This window comes from Lagopus muta, chromosome 6 (assembly GCF_023343835.1).
Source record: "Lagopus muta isolate bLagMut1 chromosome 6, bLagMut1 primary, whole genome shotgun sequence".
Taxonomy (NCBI): Eukaryota; Metazoa; Chordata; class Aves; order Galliformes; family Phasianidae; genus Lagopus; species Lagopus muta.
Genome location: NC_064438.1, coordinates 14254053 through 14277641, shown reverse-complemented (window position 1 = coordinate 14277641; position 23589 = coordinate 14254053). Strand labels below are relative to the sequence as shown.

The following is a 23589-nucleotide window of genomic DNA, read 5'->3' as shown; positions in this document are numbered from 1 at the left end:
CAGCAGCTCAATCAATTGACTCAATCAGTAGGCACTTCTTAAACCTGTTAGGCATCTTCAGGGAGGAGTGTTCTTAGGAGTTTAATTTGCTTTCTACTCAGAACATCCAGTGACAGGTGAACTCCCCACCTATCAGACATCTTGTTCCGGATCCTGAATCCTGTCTTCTCCTTCACCTCCTGTTTTCCTTTGCTTCTTTTAGTCATGTGCCTTTCTGGGAACGCTTCCGTGGGTTTCATCTCCCATTCAGCGCTGCCAGCCTGCCTTCAGCCTTGGGGGTGGAATGTCTCCTCAGATGCTTTTTGTACGTCACTGTGACCAGACACCTGTGCTCTCTCCTCCTTGCATTCCCAGATGATAATATGAGTGCAGGCCTGGTTCCATCAGAAAACACATCCATGTTCTTCTAGCATGGATTCAGCATACCTAGGCGTATCCAGCACCCCTTCCTCGCCTTTTCAAATTACTTTTCTGTGGAAATGAATGCTGGAAGTGGACCTACCCTCTCTCGTGCAGACTGTTTAGCAGATAGAGAATAGTTAGATCTTCCTGGCAGACAGGGATTTGGGACATATGTGTGCATGTTTCTGAGAAACCTATTTCTTCCAATACCTGGGTGCTTATTTAAAGGTCAGGCAGGACAAGACCCAAAACTAAACTGAGTGAAGTAACTGGTACCTGCTGGCTCCTCAGCAACTGCCCAGCACTCAGAAACACAACAGTGAGGTCCCACTGTCAGGGCACCCTGACTGACAGTGACAGATCTTGCTTGCCTGCATGTTCTACAGGAAAGTGGCCAGCAGGACTAGTTCTCTGCATTAAAGCTTACACATAGAGCTCCTTCTTGCTTATTTCACCTGAGTTAAAAGCACTCAGAGGCTGTGGCAATGGGAGCTGTGCACAAAGTGAACAATAATGTCTTAGATAGATTCTGTTACCCTTTCTGGAAGTAATTTTGTTGCCTGTGAATGGTGCCATTGAAAGCAAGAAGAGACTACATGTGAATGATAGAGGCAGAATTGTGTTGAGGACTTGGGCACTGGGCTTCTAAAAGATGTTTTTGAGTTATGTAAGTAGCCACCTGTACATGTCCAGTAGCACAGTGCTGCATTCTCTCCCTCCCTCAAACCTTCAGTGTAGATAGATCAGCTGGCTGGACATTGCCCGTGTGCTGCAGAATAATCTGTAAAGCTGTCCAGGGGAAAGAACGTATTTCTAGTCTTTTAGTTTGTTAGTGTAATGGCAGAATGCTTCCGACATCTCTTGAATACGCATAGCTATGATAAAGATGTGGATGGAAGCAGCAGGACTGAGGCAAGCTCCACTCCCAGTCCTATGGCCAGGTGTGCACTGGCATAAAGTGGGTGGCAGAATTTGGCTTAGGTTGTGTAAAATCCAAGATGTGTATGTTTCCTGCTTCAGGTAATAATGTGCTAAGTCACTACTTTATGCACAGAGGTATGGAAACCTTTTTTTTATGTTTTTCCCTCCCTCCCTCCTCTTTCCGTTCTATGATCTAGACACCACTAACTGTATGGAGTTGATGACTGGCAGACTTTCCAAATGTGGTAAGAACTTCCTTCCCTTCTGCCTTTTCTCCTTCCCCAGTCCCTGCTGAGCAACATAATAATGCACCGCCCTGTCCCTTCCACCTCTTCCCCTTCCTTATCCCTGCTCTCCCACTCTCTTTTCAAGACTACCCAACATGTACAAGCCCACAGTGTCCTTCTCTTACCCGGCAGACACAAGCATATACTCCTTATTCTGTTCCTCCCCATCCATGCACAAGATGCACAGGCTCCACCACGGCTTTCCCCTTCATAGCACAAGTGTGTGGTGTTGCACTTCAGATTCCTTCCCTCACTGTCACCCAGACCAGTAATTTTCTGTTCTTTTTCCTTTTTTTTTCCTTTTTTTTTTTTTTCTTTTTTTTTGTTATTGTTGATGTTGTTGCTGCCTTTGATTCGTAATTCTTCAGTCCCTTTTCAGCAGTGAAGCTGAATGCTGCCCTGCTAGCTGCTGTCTCCCTTGGTTTCCTTTGATTTATTGAGACAGAATTGCTCTGTTATTTAATTCCCTTTTGCATCCACTCCCTTCTTTTCCATGTATGTTTAGGATAAGGCCCTTTTAAATCTTCCATAAAATGCACTGCATATTATCTACCAGACATTTAGCCAGACATTTAACTGTCATAGTACCAGTCTGGTCTTGGGGAACTGTGTTGTGTTTCTAGCTGGAGGACAGTGAACCTTTTGGGGATTCAGAATTTTGTTAGGAATGACAAAAAAAAAAAAAAAAAAGAAAAAAAGGAATTTTCTGCAAAATTTGCATCTCAGCTTGCTTGGGGTTCCATGAATTTTGGTTAACTTGTCCCTTGCCCTCCTTCTGCTCTGTGCACACATGAACTATTCTTTCCATCCTTACCTGTGGCCTTACTGGCTCCTTCAAATACAGTAGTGGAAATACCCAAATGCTAAAAGATTGGGTGTTTTGGGTTTTTTTGCTCTTACATCTTGCGTGGAAAGGTTCTGTGCAAGAGAAATCTGTTCTCGTAGGACTTCCATTCTGGTAACTGGGTTGAATTCAGACATTTCTGTGCAAGGGAACACAAGCTGTTGAGGAAGTGATCACTGAGCTGGTACTGCTCTCCAGCTGGACCTGTGACTCCTGCGTCATCTCTTTGTAAACTGAGGGAAGTTCTTCTGGAGTCGTTCCACAGTCAAGTTGTCACAGTGGAGATAATGTTAGGTTTATGCATGTGTGACTGAGAGCAGAAATTGTTCTGTATTTCAGATGATTCCTTTTCCTTAAGGAGCAGATTTGATGATATTTTTTTTTCTTTGAGGAGAGCTCATATGATTTCTTATTTGAGTTCTCTGGTTCACTCTGTTTCTGATCTCTTCAAGAAGACTCATTTAACTTGTAGGGAGACCTCCAGCTTTGTCTTGAAGGTATCAGACAGCAGATCTCTCTTCTTCCTCAAGCCTTTCTTTCTTGCCCGGATCCGACATCCGCATCATATGATAATACTGAAATGCTGATTCTGCTGATTGCTTGCAAGTTAATCAAGATACACAGATAACCAGCCAGTCTTCTGTGCTCTCTAGATAGAGCATTACTGTTCATTCCCAGCTCAGGTCCTTCAGCTGTCACAGTGTCAGCATCCATCAGGGACAAAGACAACAAGGTGATGGCCAGAAGGGAGACTGTTTTGTGGCAGCTACAGTCTGAACAGAAGATGTCGGTAGATCTAGAAAAGAGAAAGGAAGGGTTGTCAAGGTAATGGAGCTGCTTCCTTTGAATCAAATTGCCTTTGGTGTGTTCGTAAAAAATGGAAGTAGTGATGACATTCACTGTGCTGAATACCACCCTCCTAAATATGTGAAGAGCTATTTCATGCACAAGAGAGCTCGTCCAACATTTAGTCAGGGGAGTAAAGGGGAATGAATTGGGATTTTGCCTAGTATTGGCAAACTGTCCTCTGTGACTTTGAGCATAGTCCTGTGGAGTTGGCACAGTGTTCATATAGAGACGGCCAATGGAGTAAGAAAAACTATGCTGAGCATTTTTGTGACGTTATCATTGTTCCACATTCTGAGAATGAACATAAAAGGGCATTTTTGCAAGAGCTAGCACTGGAGCAGGAAGAGCAAATCAAAGGTTTTATGCCAGGCTTAACTATGTGAAAGCTGTGGTGGGAATGAGGAGTATCTCTTCACTCAATATAAACCATTGTAATTAGCAGCAAGGCAAATTTATTTAGCCCTTTAAATATTAACTTGTCTTCTGTTAGCAGTCATCATCAGTCTGAGATGTGCTTTTGCATTTAGACATTAGCATTGAAAAGTAGTTCTTGTACAGCTGAGGTATGTCATAGGAGCTGCCAGTGTTCAAATGCTGCCTCTGTATCTGTTCTATCTGTGCACACTGGTAAACTGCTGCCAACTCCCAGTGTTTCACAAGAGAAGAAAATTGTTTGTCTCATGATCAAGTTGAAATGCACTCAGGGATGCAGTATTTTATTTTGTTTCCACCTGTTTCAGCAGGGGAAGGAGCATTTCTAGTGTCAGGAAGACTTAATTGATTTTTGTGAAGTCTTTAATATCTGTGTATAAGAATAACTTTGCCTTATAATAGCCCTTTACATTTAAAATGAATCTGTAGCCTGAAAACTGCCTGTAGGAGTGATACCTTCTAGCTTAGCTGATCTTTCCCTTGTGTATTCAGAGCCAGATCAGTTTAGTGACAAATAAGCTTTATTACTTTATGTGCTGCCATTAAGCCTTATAAATTCAACATAGCTGTAAAAAGGTGAGCTAGATTTAGATTCTTTTGAGGCAGGATTGAGAGACCTCTTTACTATCATCTAATCTGGTATTTATGTCTACCTCATTGAAGAATGGATTGTATGATTAACACTGAGGTTCTAACAGGTACTCAAACTACTAAGGCTGTCAAGCTTTGTAGTTTGAGTGTGTTGGATCTGGAACCATTGATATATACCACACAGAAGCCCACAGTGCCATTTTACTAGTCCTCGTTCAAAAAAGAGTCTGTCTTTATGAGCTCGGATGACTTTAAGGCCTTTAATAAGTGAGCCGAGAGTTTATTTGGATGGTTGGATCAGTAGTGAAGCTGTTTCATAGCCTTTGATAACTCCTTTTCCCAACCGTCTCTAATTTTTTAGAGTCCTTAGGAAGCATGTTTCAGCAAGGTGCTGGCTGCTGGCAGAAAGGGGATAGGGGATATACATATATATATATATATATATATAGGGGATTTATATATATATATGTATCTCAGCTGTCTGGGGCTGAGTTTTATTTCCAAGTAAAGCAGTTTTCTTTGTTGTTTTCATCCCTCATGAATCTCAGGAAGTTTTCAGTTACGTCACAAGCACTTCAAGAAAATGGGAGATTATTACTGTATAATTAGCACAGCCCCAGTCAAATCTTGCTGCTGTGCTCGGCATTGCACAAGCTTACTTTCTTGCAGAATCTTAGACCATAATTCTGTGACACAAGAATAGTCAGAAGACTATTTGAAAAATCAAAATGCTTATTTTTATACATCCCATGTTGCTGCTTACAGTTTGAAAACTGAATTCCTGGCACCAGTTAAGCAAGAAGCTTTAAGGATCCTCGTGTGAACCAGTGACTGTCACCAAAATGATCTGATCAAAGCGGAAGCACAGCAGATCCACTTGCCTTTCATATCTTTCCAGTGAATCTCACTGGAATCTCTTGCTTCTAATGTCTAGAATATATTTAGATTGTTTACATAGCTTCTTATTCTGAGACACCTTACATTGCCCACCATCACCAATCATCCTCTCTGCACGTCCTCTTGCAGTAAAGGCTTCTCTTCATACCTCCTTGCAAATGCAGTTTCATTCATACAGATGCAAGCCCATCTCAGTAGCATCCCAAGCAACTTGAGGAATTAGGAGAGGTGTTGTAGTTTAAAATTGATTACATCATATCGGGATTGTGGCATGTAACTTAGTGGTAGCTTAGAGACTCTTGGTGTTACAGCAGCAAAATACTGGTTTTGAAGCTCTCAGAAGTGATCCATGTTGGTGTTATTTGAAGTAACTATTTCATTTAGAGTAGCCATTTGAGCTTTAATGGAAGAGAAAGTTGGTGATTCACATTCTTGAAGTCATAACTGATGGTAGAAGCACAAAGACCTGCAGAAAAAAGGAAAAAAGACATATACTGTCCTCCCAGCTGAAGGATTCTCTTCACCATTGTTGCACAGTGAGGTTGTCGGAACAGTGTTCTCTTTATTATCATTTCTGATAAATGAGCTCACTGCTCATCTTTCTGAGTGTAACTGATTCTTGATGGACATGGATATAAATTGGGACCCAAATGAGAGATCTAGGGTGGAAGCCCACCTGAAAGATCACATATTCTATCATAATGTGTGAATTATGATAACTTAGATAAGTCCGATTTTCCGAATAGTTCAAGCCAGATTTCCTGCTATTAATTATTCCATAGCTATTTGCTGTCCAAACGAATACGAATACCACACAGTAGTTGTATCTCTTTCTAGTGTTGCTTTCAGGAGAAACTTATTTTCCAATTCATAACTCATATTTTTGCACTGTCGAAGAAGGTAGCAATAAAAATGGCAGCTTGGCACTAAAGATGACTCCAGATGTATTGTTATGTATCAGATTCTGTTTTGACTTCTACCAGACTTCTATTGCCCAATACAAAATCTTCTCCTCTCTTCTTTGTTAATATCTAATACAGAAAACACACTTCTCTCTTAATTAACATAACAGTACTTTATTTATGACAAGCAGTACTTCAGGATATTCCATGTGAATATTTGCTTGCTGTGCTGAGTTGAATCTGAGATGGCCTCTCCTGAAAGTGGAATCATATTTTGAAGGGATTGATTGATTCAAAGGAAATGAGGAATTAACTTTTCTCCAGCATACAGAGTTTATTTCTTAGGAACAGGTCTGAGAACTTAAAGCCTGTAAGATCACACATAAACACCCATCTGTCAGAAAGGGAAAAATAGTATTATTAAGTGCCAATATATTTTTGACATTTTTATGGACACAAAAAACAAAATTGAATGAAGCAGCTGAAGTCTTAAAGAGAATGGGTGGCAGCAATAATATCATCTGTTGCGGCTTTATGAGTATACATGATCAGCTTCCCCTCTCATCACACGCTTGTGCAGGCAGATCTTTGTAAAAGGACAGACAGATACAAAGCATTCTTGGGCTGAGTCCTTTACCAGCCAATTTGCCAGAACAGCATGATTCCACAACAAAATCTGGTATCTCTTCATCCCAGCTCTATCTTTGCCTGCTCTTTCAGTGCCACCAGCTGTCCAAATGAACACACAATTTTTTCCTCTCCATCATCATGTCTCCTTTTTTGAATGTTCTGTGGTGGCACTGAAGTGGTTGGAGTTTTTCATCCATAGTGGGGATTTGTTTTCTAATTAATTACTTTTGTTATAGCTTTGCAGAAGGTAGCAGCTAGGAAATTGGCCACGTATATTTGGGTTTTTGCTGTCTGCATCCACCATTCTCTAACTCATCACCTAAGAACTACCTGTCTCAGTTATATTGCCTGTGACAGGAGAGGCTGACCTGAATTTCAGTTTCTCTGTGTGTGTATGAGAGAGAAAAAGCACACAAGACTGAGCAGAATGCCTCCTGCACAGGAGAAGGCATGTTTTAGGGGAGTAAGAAGAAGGATTTACGTGTCAGATTGGTTTGAATCTGCTCAGATGTGTAGCAGCTGAAAGTTCTCACATTCTCCCAATAGTATGGACACCTGTGCTAACAGCGTCTGATAAGCTGAGTAGTTCCCAGCAGCATTCTGTTTCTGCAAACACTGTTATCAGCTGGCTCTTTTACTGACAGAGTCCATTGGCTCTGGAAAAGAAGCTCTGTTGTTTCCTTTGGAAATGGTCTTTCCCAATTACAATTCATTTGTCCTGTTAAGAAACTCAAGTTGTTCTGTGGACTCAGTCTGTCCCCATTTTCTAGTCCTAAGCCAAAATAAAACTAAAACAACCATCTCATTATATAATTTAGCAGGGAAAAAAAATACTGGGAGAACATGTGCTGGTCAATCTATCATGACAGTTCAAAAATCTAGCAAATATAAAACCATGTACTTTCAACCTGAAAAGGTTTTCAAACGTCCTGTATTTTTAGAGAAGAACCAGTCCTGCGATTTTAGCAGTTCCTTCTGCTCATGTCAGGTGGTGTAGGGTGGGTTCATAGTCTAGGAAGAAGTTCTATGTGAAGGCTTCCAGCATGACATTGCAACAGCTTTTCAGTCACCCTTCTCCATTGCAGAGGGAAACCTTATATATCCAACTTAATGTTAAGTGGGTTGAGCAAAAACTCTGTATAGTCTCCTTTGGCAATAAGTGAGCTCCTTAGGGCCTCTCTCTGATTCACATTTGTAGAATGCCTAGGCCAGGGGCTCCTTGGTCTGGAGAAGAAAAAAAAAAACCCTGCATAATCTTGTAGGAACAGAGAAACAGGCCACTTTTATCTCTCTGTCATCCCTTGCAGTGCATATAGTCTAGGAGTGGGTTCTGTATGTTACATCTTCTGTTACTGAAGGCAAAGGGACTCTGCCAACAGAAAACAAACATGCTTAGTCTTAACAAAGAGGGATAGAACTATGTCAGAGTAGCAGAATGGGTTTGAAAGGGAGTAGATTATCAGTTATCAAAAAAGTGTTTTGATGCATTATGTGGAAAGAGTTGGATTGTGCTGTGATTCACTGAAAACATGGCTGATGTTGAGATGAAGAGCAAACTAGGGATGAAAAAAAGGAAACAAAAACAAACAACAACAACGAATCCTCCAGCGCATAAAGGGAAAGGAATTTGTGCTGTAAGTAGCAGAGGCAGGCAGAAGGCAGACCAATGTTTTCCCATTCACTTTCTTCCAAAGCCTAAGTTAAAAGTGCAGAAATTAAATAATTTATCAGGCCACAGAGAAAGAAAAGGCAGAGAGTAATCCCATAGATGATGTATTTGCTTTATTCAACTTGCTGGTCAGCACCAAAAAGATTAGTGCATTAAATGTCATTATAGATATAAGAGAGATGTTTTCACAGGACAAGAAAGTTTGCTTTCATTAAATCCGTGGGAGTGCTGCCATTTGCTTTAATCTGAACAGGACCAAGTCCTTATGTGGCTATCTTAGAATGTTACAAAAGAGCAGTCTCCAGAGATAGAAGCCTCCAAGCCTGTCCAGAAGCTGCTTGTTCCACACTTGTTAATCTCCTGGGAAGGATGCTGAGGGTCGTGGCAAGGTCAGAGCAGGTGAATCCTCTTCTGGTGCCACTCCTGGTACCTGGAGTGCATCACCTCCTTTTCTCTTTCCTCTCTTAACCTGGATGTGCCAGTTCAACTTTGCTCCTAGCCCCTGTGACACTTTGGCAGAAAAGCAAATGAGATAGAGTAGAGTACTCTGAGGGTTGATACAAGATATCTGCCCAGCTTCCTTTTACCTCTCAGTGCCCCTTCCCAGCCCTGCTTCTTCCTTTTACTGTCTGTGTTAAAATGCATTCACTTTGAGGAATTTGGCCATGGTGATGCTGCACACAAGTGCCACAAATTAGTGCCTTCTCCATAAATCTATTTCTTTAGTGTCCCTTCAATACATGACCCTTTCATAAGCTTCAGTGCTTGTTTTCAAACCCATTTCCCTCCCCATCTTGCAGCATCTGGCTCCTTGGACTAACTCAGAAATGCACATATCCATCTCCTCCTAACAGAAGTAAACCTAATGCTCTGAACCTCCCTTCCTGCTTCTGAACCTTCTCACAGTTTCTCACCCTTGCTGCCCTTCCTGCCCTCTTTATGTTGGTGAACGTTTGCTCTCAAGGGGAAAGAAGACCTTAGTTACAGATGCATGAAATATCAGGGAAGTTTGAAAAATCAGTAAGCCAAACCTTCATCCCTGTCCGGAGGAAATGGGATGTCATCTCACATTTTTACATAACAGAGAAAGTCTCTTTGAGGCCCCCAGATGGATTTGCAGGTCTAAGAGCCTATTACATATTTTGTACTGGATGCAAGGAGTGGAAGATTGCTGAAAAAACTGTCCTAAAAATCATCACCTGCATTTTCAAGTCTTGTTTTACTGGCCGCATCAGCCCAAAGGCAACTGAAAACTGAAAGGAGCAACAACAGTCACCATTTTCATGCTTCCAGCATAGCTGACCTATGTTTACATATCCCCAGAGAGAAATGTGAGGACTCTTTGTCTGTTCAAAGACCAGTATCTAGACAAGCCTGAGCGTGGGCTAACAAGCTGTCGTGTAGATAACATCAATGTGATTGTCTGTAGTGCTTGGCTTAGGATCAGTCCTTTCCTAACTGCAAGATATGAAAGGATTAATACCAAGTTTTTAATTACAAGTCCAGACACTGTGAAAGGCAAAGAAAGGAAGGGGTTAGTGAAATGGCCTATTTTATTTTTCAGTAGCTCTCATTCAATATCCCTAAGGATTTCCTACCTCCCATTAAAATTTTACCTGAAAAATGCTGATTGTAAGAAATCCAGTAGTGATACAGGCAAAGAAAAAGCAGACTGTTAAATACTCTTTGCTGCAGTAAATCTCCAGGTACCCGAAAGCCAGTAGGGCATGGGAAGGAGAAAGGGTGGATGAAACAGGGGCTGCATATTTTAATAGGATGATTAAAAATCCTGTATCAGAACTTGTCGAATACCAGATATTTACGTACAATTTTCAAAATGTTTTATTGCTCCCTTTTTGCAAGTTGTACCTTTGTCCGCTGTTCCTGTCTATGTGAAAACTAAAATTTTCCCAGTTCCTGCAGAGCGCTTCTTTCTCTGCCCTCCTCTTTCCCTCTAAGCTTGTTGAATAAACTGCTCAGCTGAATAACTAGAGATACTTCCCTCCCTTTTTCTCCCAACCTAGCAGTCTTTCCCTATCCAGCATTTTTTTTAGTGCTCTTTTTCCATTCTCTCTGCTGACTCCATTTGCTTATGAGGATGAGGGGTCCAAAGCCACATAATGACCAGATTTGTCCACATTCCTGCAATCAAGGTTGAGTGTTTGCTTTATTTTTTCATTGAAAGAGAATATTCACTTGAAGTAGAAATGAGTCTGAGCAGATATTAAATGAGCATGAGCTCAACATGCATACAGAGCAGCTTAGGGTGAATTAGAAGGTGTAGATGTGGAAGAGCTATCCCTATTCCAAAGCATTTGCACACATGTGGAAGGAGGCAGGTGGAGCTCGGGGAGTTCTGACCCAGAAATAGCTGAGAGTTTGGTAGGTTTTCTTTTATTAGCCAGAATTTGAGTTACGTGTTTCTCCTGGCTGCTTGTTTGCATCCTGCATCTCTGAATCTGTTAGCTGAGTGGTGCCCTTCCAGAAACTAACAACCATTTGCTTGGGGCGCTGGTATAATTCGACACATAGATGGAAACAGGGCCAGCAGTAGGTTAAACACAAAACAGCAAGTACAGGAAGGCAAGGAATGAATTAGATGAGTAAGACTGAGATCCATCTCTCTGTATGTCAGCCATGTGATTTTTCTCAATGCCTGTTACCACACAGAGGAAAGCAGCAACTACATGGCTAGCATGGGCCAGTGGAAGAAGAGTAATACATTCAGTTTTGGAAGGCACAAATGCTATCTTTTTTCTTTTTCTTTGCATATCAACAGTTGATGTCTGTCTAGGATCTTCCTTTAGGGAATAAGAAAGCATGCTACAAGTCCTTCAGATGTTACCACACAGAGACAGTACTTGCCCACTGTGGTAACCAGTCTGCTTATGTGTGTAATAAAAGCGAAAAGAAATAGATTATTAAGCCACCAGCTTCCACTAACTGTGGGTGAGTGGGGATCTCTGCTATGAAGAAGCCTCTTTGCTCTGGACTGAATGTTGCCGTCTCGGGAATGAAAGGTCCCACTCTTCACAACTACCACATCACTGCACAGCAGAAACAAGGAGCCTTCTGGGAGCTGGAGGATGAAATCGTTTAGATGGGGTATAAATTAGCTGATTTGAATTTGTTATAACAGTGGAGCCAACAGTCCCAATACTGAGAAAAACATCACGAGTTTTTCTTCAAGTATGACCTTCCACAGTAATGTAGAGGCACAGAGGTATATGCATTATTGCAAAGGGAATTAGAGTGTCAAGAAGGAATCTGCTGTACAGGTCTCTTCTTTAGCAGGTAGGCCAGAGGGTCATTGTAAGGACATCCCATCCCCCTTAGCAGGTCCAGCCCAAGCTGCTGTGCCATGAAACCTCTGTGGACCATTCCTGGATTGATATCGCTTGTGCTGAAACACAGCTGGGTCTTTTGTTGCATTAAACTTAAGGCAATCAGGAATGAAGAGAAGATTGTCTGGCCTTTGAGGACCAGTTAAAGGATTGCATATAACCATCTTGGAGCTGCATAATTAAACCCGGCACATAGCTGCTAGTCAAGCACATGGAGGCTCTTTACATAATATTTGTGTGTGCTTTGTTAATTGAGAATTCTCAGATGCCCACATTTAGAGGGTTTTAGAAGAAGACTCATTACATTCAGTCCAGGCTCTGTCTGTTCCTTTTGGCCCCTGGAGGTGCGTCTGTGATGCATCGTGCTCCCCATTGAAAAATGGCTTTGGTAAAGTGAATCTTTGATTTAATCAGAAAGTGAAATGGTGAGCAAAAAGACTTTTTCAAATGGCATGAAAGATTACATTCTAACATATGTACAGTGCCAAACCATGTTATTTCTACAGCCTGCTCCTCTGGCTGGCTTAATGAGATACCTGTTCCACCAGCATGCAGTCCTACATCCTTCTGTGGCTCCTAGCTCCTCTGAAATCAATGTCTGTGTTCCAGAGGCTGTATTGTAACCAAACAATAAATTCAGGACAATGAGAAAGTAGTTCTTGACCCCGGCAGGTGCCAGAAATACATGCACAGCAACCTGCTTCTACAAAGCATTCAGTATCTCTATTTCCAGGTGCTTGTTGTAAGAAGGATCTGAAGATGCTTAGAAGCTTGCAAGCACAAGCCACAAACCACACATACAGATGGAGGTAGTCGTGTCAGCCATCGCTTGTTTTTCAAATACTTTCTCCCTTGGAGCACTTAAGTGTTTGAGTTCTAGTGTCTAAAAAGCGAGCAAGGAGATACTCAGAAGCAAAACGCAGGCAGAAAAGCATAATCCCCAGTGCAGCCATGTAACTTAGCAGGGCTGCAAAGCAAAGCATCAATTGGCAACCACATAAAAAAAAAGAAACACAACAAAACAAAAAAAACAACAATGACATTTGTAACAGCAACAATAAGATGGGATTTGCCTGTATCCCACATTACGTTCACTGATGTTTCAGTGCAGAATGGCCAAATGACTGCAAGTAATAGACAGAACTACGTATTTCAGCGATGTGGTGCTGCATCCTCTTTTTAGGTGAGACAGCTGTGCCCACCCGCTCAAGACAAAACTAGGACCTACCCGTAGGTGCTTGATGCTCCCAGCCTCTTTATTTCTGTAGGTGTCCCATCCTAAACACTCTTCCTCTTCCTGCTCATTGTCTTCATCCCCCACACACCCCCACGCACGTGGCTCTGGATCTCCTCATCATGTTCTTCTCGTTAAAAACCCCATTGTTCATTTGTTTGTTTGTTCTCTCTCTTTCTCTCCTCTTTTTCTCTCTCTTTCCCTCTCTTTTTTTTTTTTCTTTCTTTCTTTCTTTCTTTCTTTTTTTGTCTCCTCTGTTTTGTGTACCCAGGCAGCCCATTGAGTAACTTCTTTGACGTAATTAAACAACTTTTTTCAGACGAGAAGAACGGGCAGGTGAGCCATCCCCCCGGCACGCCAACCAAGCATAGCGCAAACAGCAAGCGGAGCGATTCCGGTTCTAATGACTATGGGTCTAGAGGAGACAATAAGTACCCTGCTGGCAAAGACAAGGCAAAGATGGTCTCATCAGTCGGCCTACAAGACCAACCTTAAATAAACACATAAAAAATTAAATAACTTAGAAACAAAATCAGAAACAAAAAACAAAAAAAATAAAGCAAGAAAGAATGAAAGAATATTCCTTAGCGAGCTAGCCTCTAAACTAGAAGGATGTATATACCTTGCCACAACAGTACAAAACTGTCTATAGACAAATTTTGTATGAAGGAATGACTGTATATATATACATATATATATTTATATATGATATATAATATATATCTCAGAAACAAACACAAAAACAAACGAACGAAAGAATGAAAAGAAAAGAAAGAAAAGAAAAGGTAGCACAGATGACAAACCCAGTTCGACAGATCTTGGGTTGTGGTTTTTTTTTTTTTTTGATTGCTTCTTTTTTTTTTTTTCCTCCCTTTTTTTTTGAATGTTTTTTCTTTTTTTTCTTTTTTTCTTTTTTTCTCCTTCCTGATTTTTTGGGTTTTTTTTATTGTTATGATTACTTTTTGTTTTCTTTCGGTTTGTTTCTTGTTCTGTTCATGCTCTCTCTGTGTTTCTGACGACACCACTTGTTTCCGCTCTGCTACCAGGAATTATCCCGAAAAGTTAACATGTCAGCCACGGCTTCACCTTCTGTGCTCTGCGGACACTTGTTGACGGAAGGCAACCGATGTAGACTGTCCAAGGACCAGTCCTGTTTGAGGTTCCCAGCCTCCCCTCTCCCTTCAGGAAGTGGGTTTCTCCCCCACTTCTCCCCAAACATCTCCCCAATGCACGCTTTTTTTTTTTATTATTATTATTATTATTATTGCTTTTTTTTTTTCTTTTTTTTTTTCCTCTCTCTTTTTCATTTTTGGTGCTCCACAAGAGAGATCTGCTCAGTTATTGGATTGCAAAATCTGGGCTGAAAGGAGGTTGCAAATTGTTGGAGTGAAACCTTTGCCCTTGGCAGCTTCTGTCTGCGCAGGTGAACTCTGCCTGGAGCGGGAGGGTGCAGGGAAGGAGACGGGGTAGTGGGAGCGCAGTGTTGCGTGGATCCAGAGCGCGTTCTCATCAGAAACCAGCTGGGAGCAACTCAAAACTAAGCCTTGAACCAAGACAGTATTGGGGAGCTTCATCACAGGATTTTCTTAACCTTCTTTTTGTCCCCGCCACCTTTTCTGTTTCTTTTGGCCTTTTTTTAATGTATATATACATGTATATTTATGTGCGTATATTTTGATAAAAATATACATACATACATACATACATATATATACACGGAAAATAATTGTGTTTTGTTTTGATTCGTTTTGTTTTTAATGCCGTCTCATTTTGCTTTTTGACCTGCTGGAAGGGGAAAGGAGTAAACTTAGGAGGGAGAGGGGGGTTAAACGAATAAAACACATACAAACAAAACATGAAAACTTAGGGAAAAGGCAACTTCTGGTAGCAAAGAAGAGGGACAAGACTCTGCCAAGGACTGTCTCTCCCGCCGCCAGGCACGGTTGCTGCTGCTGCTACTGCTGTTCCTCCTTCGACACCTTCCTCCCCATCTGTCAGCTCCCTGCCACTGTGCCACCGTGCTGGGACCTTCTTCCACCAGCTGGAGCCTCCACCGCACCCTGCATTTAGAGGCAATTGTTGTGTTGCTAGTGCTGCATTGATATCAGTATTATTATTTCTTTAAGTTACCGATTTCATTCGTTGGCTTGGGTGAATTTTTTTCTTAAGAAAAAAGAGAAAAAAAAAAAAAGAAAAAAAAAAAGAAAAAAAGAAGACGAAGAGGAAGAAAAGAGACTTATCTTGGGTTTTATTTCCTGTGTGTGTGTGTGTGCAAATCACTGGCACTTAGTTCATCTGAGCAAGGCAAGGTGGAGTCAGGGCAATGGGAGACTTAATCACGAAGCTACTGTAAACTTTAAAAATTACTGCAAGATATTTTTATAAAGTTTTAGTTTTTCTTTTTGTTTTGGTTTGTTTTGGTTTGTTGGTTTGTTTTGTTTTGTTTTTGAAGGGGAGGAGGGTGGGGTTGGGTGGATGGGGACCTTCTTTTTTTTTTTGCGTTTCAGTTCTTAGGTCTTGGTTATTTATATATACATATATATATATTTAAAAAATAAGCTGTTAGATATATCTTCTGTTTAATGACTGTGTAGAGGCAACATTGATTCTTATTTATTTTGCGGAGGAGGGGGAAAAAAGACACAGCAACCCCGTAAGTGTTCATCTTGTGACTTTGAGAAAGAAGAATCGCCGCCTTTTTTCCTCCTCCTCAGGAGTTACGTGACCAAGTGTAACTTATTCTGGCCCAAGTTCAAAGGTTAAACAAACAGACAAAGAAACAAACGTGGTTTTACGCCTGGAAGACAAAACACAGTGAGAAGTTCTTCTTGACTGAGATTTTAAGAATGTAGGCTTAGCATTAGTGTTCAGCTCTTTTATGACCTTCGATTGCTGCTCGTTGGGTTCCTATGGGTGTATGTTGTATCGCAAGATTATTCTTATTTTTTTTAATGATAATGTTGTATGAGTTCTTTTTGGTTGTTGTTGTCGTCGTTGGTTTTTTTAATCATTTTTCCCCTTCTCGGACCAGTTTTACTTGTACATAGGTTTGAAGATTAAAGCGAATTTTTAAAGACACAACTGGGGCAAAGACCTTTGACTTTGGCCCCGCTTCCCCATTCCCCCAAAACGGGAGGGATTTATTTTACGTTTCCGTTCTATTTATTTATTTATTTTCCCTACTCCCAACCTTTTCTCTCGTATTGCTGTGTGCATGTCAGACACCAGGGGGTGATGGCTGGGGAGGGGGGGAGGCAAGGGTGCAGGAGAGGGGGGCAGTTTTAATTGCATGACATTGCTGTAAATTAGTCTCTTTTGCTTTCGTTGTCTTTCCTGCCTCCGCCCTCTCTCTACTTCTCCTCCGAGCTCCCCTCCCATCACCCCCGTCCTTCTTTTCCCTCTTTTCTCTTCCCTTGTGTATAGATTTTGATGCTTCTGTTACATTGTACCTCTACGAAAGGCTGGGATTTCAATACAAAATAATAATAATAATTTAAAAAATACCTATATCAGCAAAACCCACGTGGTACAAGCAGGAAGGGGATTACTTACACAAGATATAAGAATAAACGAAAGCAATACCTCTTGTTATCCTTCCTATTTTGTACTTTGAAGACACACACGCGCGCACACACACATATACAGACACAAACTGACGTTATTTAATGGTTTAAAATGGACAACAAAAATCTGATGTATCCCTTGTTAAATAACTGTGAGCAACTTTAGTTCAAAAACCAATAAATTCATTCAGTAAAGAGACGAGCTGTGGCGTGTCCTCTTTGTGTCCGTCCGGCGAGCCGCCCGGCCCGGTAAGTAGCGCGGCGCCGCCTCGCGCTGCCTGTAGGGGGCGCTGCTCCCAACCGCCTGGAGTTCTCGAGGCGCAGCTGCCCGCACGCTCGGCAGGAAGAGGGCGGCACGCGGTGCGGCTGTTGGGCGCGAGGCGGATCGAGGGGTGGCGGCGGTCCGCGGAGCAGGTAGGCGATGGGGCTGAGCTGGGGGGGGGGAGCTGAGGAGGCTCGGCGCTTTTGGAAGGTTCCACGTTGCTGCCGCAGCACGGGGAAGACGAGCCCTCGGGTTCCAGGAGGGATTTATTGATTTGCTAAGCGAGGCGAGGGGGAAGATGGTGTCCTGAAAATGAAGGAGACAGCAAACGCTGCGGGCGCTGTAAGGCTGGGAGCTGGCATGGCGGCGTGTGGAAGGAGCTGCTGGGAATGGCCGTCAGCTGGGATGGTGTCGGTGTGTAACCATGGTCCTTTGCACTGCTCCTTGCTGCTGTCTCCACGTGCTCTAAGAAGAGGTTTCTGCTAAGGGCAGGACCTCACGCTTACAGCCTACCCGTGTTTATTCTGCCTTTTTTGGCTCTGAAAAACGGTAGAAAGAACACAGTTGTGTACAGATGAGGAGAGGATCAGTGACAGTGGGTTGGTGGTTGAACTGGATGATCTCGGTGGGCTTTTCCAGCCACAATGATTCCACGATTCTGTTCTGTTACAGTCTCCAGCTGTTTGATGCTTTCTTATCGGTCAGTGCGTAGGAGAGATTGTTCTTTTGGATGAGGACAGTTTACGTTTAACTTTCCCTCCACAGCCCCTTTTCCATTGCGTGGCTTGAATCGGAAGGCAGGCAGCAGCCACAGCAGAGGATTTTGCCCGTTCTCTGTGCTGCCAGGTGCCGGCTGGGAGCTCATCCAATCCCAGCACCAGGTGATGTCTGCTGAGATGCCCTGAGCTCAACACCTGTGCTTGAGCTGAAGCAGCTGAGCTTTGCTGTGGTGCCGATCCTCTCAGGCCTCCTGTTCTCCTTGGAGCTCCCCTCCCCCAGGCTTTGTACCTCAAACGCTGGCTGTGCTTAACCTCCATCTCTGACATTCCCTGTGAGCACAACGTTCCGCTTCCAGAGTACAAATTGAAGACAGAGAAAATGTGTAAGACACCAGTCAGCATTTTCTATTTGTCTGCACACGCTCACACGTGCATTTTGTTTAGATAATGCATATGTGAAAATGTGTTTGTGCTGAAGGTGAGCTGTCATTAATTGAACCAGTACATGACTTGCTGTGTGTATAAGCAGTGAATTGTGCATTAAATGAGCAGCTGAGGCTGCTGAGGTGTGGAGATGATTCTCATTGCCATATGTCAACATGCAGTCAATTTGGGGGCTGAGAAAGAAGCCGGTTGTCTTTGACAGCATTAATGCAAATTGTCTAAGATTTATAAGCAATGTGTAAGAATTTCCTCACCGGTCAGATTGGCTTTAATGAAAGTGATCTGATACAAGTGGGTGAGCTTTGTGGCTTGGGCTAGTCAGGGGTAAGGAGCCGTATTCGTTAAAACAGCAAAACTTGTGTAATGCCTCCAGGTAGTGCTAATTCCAGCACCTGCTGTTAGGACGTGTGCCTTTCCTCCTGCTGGGTCAGGCAGTGCCTTTAACCCAGCAGGCTCAGCGATTTCCTTCCATGCTGCAGCTGAATGCCCACAGGCACAGAGTGTCTGCAGGGCTGGTACTGAACCTTCGCTTCGTTTCAGCTCTGTTGGACACTGACGTTTGTATGTGAGCTCCTGGAAGAAGAGCGGGCTGTTTTGGTAAGGAAGCAGATTTAGTTCACAGTTTCTTATTATAGAAAGCAGAGAGGGGAGGGAGACACTTGTTTAAAAACTGGCAAGTGTCTTAGCTCTTTGTTGTACCCCTTAATCTCCTTATTTTATTTAAAACCACTTCAGCAGCTGCGGCTCCTGCTTAATTTGGAGAACAAAACCTGAGCAGTTCAACTGGCTGGGGACAGTGCAGGCCACAAGTGGAAGGGAAACCCGCGCTGAGGGCGAGTCCTTTCTTCTCCTTAATGCACAACTTATTGTGTGGGTTATTTTTAGTGCTGTAATCTTGCTGAGTGCTGCTGAGAGAAACTGTGCCAGGCGGGCTGGCAGGCTTTGAAGGGACTGGGAAATGGGATTTCCTGTTCCACCGGCTCAGAGCTGACTCTTGCTATTGTCAGGGGCTATTATCGCCTCCTCGCAGCCAAGGCAGATAACGCAGCTTCAAGGTCAGGGAAGACGCAGTCTCTGAGCAGCAGCCCTAGCAGTAGGAAGAGTATGCGTGCGGTCAGGCTGTTTCTGCAGCTGCTGCAGTTCGGGGCACTGCCTGGGAAGGCTGCCTGTGGATGGCAGAAGCTCAATTGAGGTCGGATGGGATTTCTGCTGGCTGGTCCCAGCCCTGCTTGCAACTTCACAGGGCAACCTGTCCCTGATGTGCCTGCAGGGAGACGAGTGAAATTCTGGTTCCCCGCTCCTCATTCCCCCCCACCTGCTCTCTGCTGTGGCTCATGCCCTCCTGCTGAGCGTCGCCTCCTCTTCAGGCAGCGTTTCCCCCATGCTGCTCACAGCAGGTCCAGGTGTTGGAAATATCCAAATAATGTTTGTCAGGACGGTATCTCTGATAAAAGGAGATTTTATTTGCGATTGCAATGGCGGGCGTCCTGCAAGCAGAAGCGCTCCTATGGACACAACATGACAAGCCTTTATACCCTGTTTTCTCCCCCCCTCCCCTGTTTCCCCACTGGCTGAGTACTCCAGGTTCACAATCTTATCAGAAGGTTTACATTTGCTATTTACTTGTTAATTTATTTGTTATCTGGTGTCAGTCAGTAGCCATCCTGTTGTTTCCAAGATGTCTCGGTGCTCTCCTTGTTGTATTGATACGGTTCTCCTGCAGGAAACCATAGTACAGATTCAAATAGCAGTTAACTTTACCCATTGGGTTTGGAGCACAGCCGTGATGACAGCTTTGTCACTACTTCACACGGGGTGAATGAGGGCTTCATTGGGCTATGGGTAAATGAGAACAGGTATCTGAGGGCAAGGTAGCACCGCTCTCTTCCCTGCCCCTTGCCTTGCATTGAAATGTAAACTGGTAAGCCTGTGGAGGGGAGGCTGAATAGCTCATCCCTTACTGTGCATCTGGCTTTGTACTGGTGGATTTCTCAGCACCGGCAGTCCTAGTTCTGGGTGGAACAACTGAGGGAGTGCCCCAGCATGCCCCTTGATGCAGAGGCTGGATGAAGAATGCGTTCAGAGAGGCACAGCTCTGTGCTACTGCTTCCTTGTGGCTGTCCTTAGCTTCTGTTTGGCTTGCTGGGGTTTGGAGCTGCGAGGGACTGAGCTCAGTTCTGATGGGGGAGGAGCTGATGCTCAATTTGAGACCAAATGGTTGCCACAGCCACACTGAGATAACAGTGGGACGTGGCCAAAATAGAACCTGTTTGTGGCTGCGTGAGATTCTGCGTGTATATTTTCTTGTGTTTATTCATCAACTATACATCTATAGCTGTGTATTCCACCCAAGGTCCTATCTCCTGGGTTAGGAGGGTGACCTGTGGAGGTGGCACCGCAGGGCCCTTTATCTGCCTTCCTGGGTTGACTGTCTTTCCTACTTAGCATTTATTTACAGTGAATGAGTCAGCAGCTGTTGACTGGGCAAATGCTGCTCTGTGCACCTCAGCCAGGTCTGGCAGCAGGAGAAAAGCTTGGAGCTGCCCTCAAGGCTTCGCCATTGCAGTGTGCAGGTTGGGGGTGCCAGGAGCTCTGGGGTTGTGCTGCAGGGATGGAGCTGCCTCTCAGAAGGGATGTGCCTGATGTGCTGCTGCTAGCAGAGTGCTGGTGTGTTTGCACATTTATTTGTAAGGGTGATGTCTGCGGTGGCTGTGTTCTACCTTATGTGAAACTTCACAGTCCTGGAGTGCAGCTGAATGAGGAGGCTTCTAGGAGAGCTGAGATCTGTTTTGTTCTTCTGAAGCTGTTAATCTTGGTGCTTTTGGCCATCTTATACTGGCTTATTATCAGGTTTGTCAGCTGCTCTGTGTGGCCTACACAGCCTCAGCAAAAAATTGCCACTTACACTGAGAATAGGTGCATGGCTGGGTCCCCTGGGTGCTTCTGTTCTCCAAATCATCAATACTGTAAAACACCTCTTTTCTCTGCTGCTGAGTGTCGTGACTGGGGAAGCTGAGCTTTTGATGGTGTGTAGCCCGGTAAGTCCTGCAGCCTGCAGCATTCCCCATAGCTGCCAAAAGCTGACTGTGGGACGTGGTTGCGCAGCCACAGCTGGCCCAGCTCCAGGCTGACGTGCTGCTGACGCACTCTGCTGGATCTGCTGCTCTCACCCCGAGATTTGCAGGCGCTGAAATATGCTGTGTGGGACAGTGCTGCCTGCCTTGCTGCTGCCTCAGAGCTGCCCTGAGAGGAGGTTCCTGTGCGTGGATTGAGGTGGCGTGCTGATGTGCTTCCTTTCCACTGGTGCCTGCCCTGCTGTGTGCTGCTGCCACATGTTTCCTGGGGAGCATGGAGCTTTGTGTAGGCAGCACGGTGGCCAGCGTTAGGGTATTCCATGGTGGGGAGCCTGCAGGCTGTGTGTGCTCTGCTGGCCGTGTGAGCACTGAGAGGAAGGAACAGTGCAGGCCTTCCCATAGCTATTGTATAGGCTGGCATGACAGCTACTGCCCAAATGGTGTCATTCTGACAACCCAGGCACAGAACAAAGTTGCAGGAAGGAGGAATTGTTTCTTGTACCACTTGATGTTTAGAAAAGGGCCAGTAATATCTGTGATTTATGCACTTAGTGTTGCAGTTTAACCCAGCAGGCAGCAAAGCAATATTCAGACATTTCTCCCTCTCCCCCTCCCGGTGAGATGGGGAAGAGAATCGGAAAAAAAGGTGGAACTCACAAGTTGCCCACCCTGCTGACTGATGCCCAGCCAGTCCCAGAGCAGGGGCAGCCCTTCAGTCAGCTTTCCCCAGCGTTTGTGGAATTCAATGCTATCATATGGTGTGGGATGTCCCTTTGGACAGTTTAGGTCAGCTGTCTCTGTGCTTTCCCCTCCTGGCTTCTCATGCAGCTGCAGCCCCCTCACAGGCAGGGCAGTGCAAGGAGCTGGGATGTCCTTGGCTCAGCGCTGCCCTGCAGTAACTAAAGCTTTGCAGTGTTATCAGCACTTTTTCTCCTTAAGCCAAAACATAGCATCATACCAGGTACTGTGAAGAAAGCTGACCCTATCCCAACTTAAACTGGGACAATTAGAAAAGACTGAATAGATTGAGTTGGTCAAATCAGTGTGGCAAAGGTAATGGCAGTGAGTCACTGAAAGAGAGCTTTCTAAGAGAAACGGACTCTGAAGCATCTCTTGCTTCAGCTGATGGCAGTCTGCATAGGGTCATTGGCCTCACTAGCTTAAGCTTTAGATCTGACTCTGAATGAACAATAATTTTGGCTCCAGGTTTCACTTCTGCCTTTGTCCTTCCCCTTTGCTCTCGTGTGCTCAGACAGGTTCTGAGCACAGGAGCTGATGCAGCTGCAGGATTATCACACAGTCCCAGGGAAAGCACTCGGGTTTTCCTGACTTAGCTGTCAGCTTTAAGAAGGGAACAAAATGGTGTTGCTCAGGGAAAAGCTCCTCGGCAGTGTTGCAATCGCAGGGCTCATGTGGATTGATTTTGTGGTTTGTGTGGTGTGGGAGTGGAGGGCTGTGACTTGTTGTATTCCCTTCTGAGATTAAAATGAAGAGTCTTGTAGATACAAGTGGGCTTGCTTTAAACCCCTCAGCTCAGCTTGTACGATGGTAGTCCGTGCGCATTTTACACTGCAGAGGAGTGAGAAATGTAAGAAAATTTTAGTTTAAGTGCAGCAGTTGTTTGACCAACTCACTGTAGCTTTTAGTCTTACTTCTAATATTGCTGGCACGTGGGGACTTGATTTGGTTTAGTGACCGAGGCACGGGCCCGCTAAGGCCCTTTGAGTTGCTTTCAGACCCCTGTCTTCCAGGTTTGTGTGAAACCAGCTGACAGTTCAACTGCTCAGTGGGCAAAAAAAAAAAGAGAGGAGCAGATGGAGTGCTTGCCTAAGCTTACTTCATTATGAACACCTGGCTTTGAAGAAAGCCCTTGTTTTCATGTCATGGACCAGAAGCCATTCACCAGCAAAATGAAACAGTGCTCTTAGAAAGAACCCGAGCTATCTGTTTGAGAAGCACTGGATCAGAAATGAATGTGAATCCAATAATAACAGTTAATTAAACTGTTGTAAGAGTGTTTTAATCTCTCTCCTCCAGGTGTAGCTTCACTTTTTCCTCCATCAGGGAGATGATAATGAAGTGTGGAGTGCTTCTAATCCAATCAGGATTCCTGAATGGATCAGTGTTTGTCCTGCTTTCACATTTAAGCAGTGGTTACACCACAATATTAACTTAGTAACAAGATAGCAACCTCGAACTGAATTCAGCCCACAGGCTCAATGGGGGCAGGAGAAAGATGATTCCAGGTATCTGTTCTGCTCAGCGGTCTGTGGACATCAGTGCAGCCAGGCCAGGTTTGTGCCGGTGTCAAACCACCCCTTAGTCAGGTGGAGCCTGTAGAAGCCACGCTCAGATCCTGCCCAGCCCTGAAGGCTCCTGCGAGCACGAGTGGTTCAGCAAGACCGTGAGCGACAGAGACAAGCTGCAGCCTATCTCAGCCTGTGCTCTTGTGCTGCTCTGCAGAGGCTCCTATTGAGCTGCATCCTGCACACACAGGCAGCACAGTCCTTTGGCCGGGCAGCACG

At 44.1% G+C, this 23589-nt stretch overlaps 1 protein-coding gene across 1 annotated transcript in view; it reads left to right on the top strand.

Annotated features, from left to right (window-relative positions):
- The window catches only part of BRSK2 (BR serine/threonine kinase 2), a 304802-nt gene extending 290636 nt beyond the window's left edge, over positions 1 to 14166 (top strand). Inside the window, exons 26-27 of the mRNA XM_048948874.1 lie at positions 1521 to 1568; positions 13322 to 14166. Of these exons, the coding sequence (XP_048804831.1) occupies positions 1521 to 1568; positions 13322 to 13497 (224 nt within the window). The 3' untranslated portion in view covers positions 13498 to 14166. The remainder of the gene's footprint in view (positions 1 to 1520; positions 1569 to 13321) is intronic.
- The last annotated feature ends 9423 nt before the right edge of the window (positions 14167 to 23589 follow it).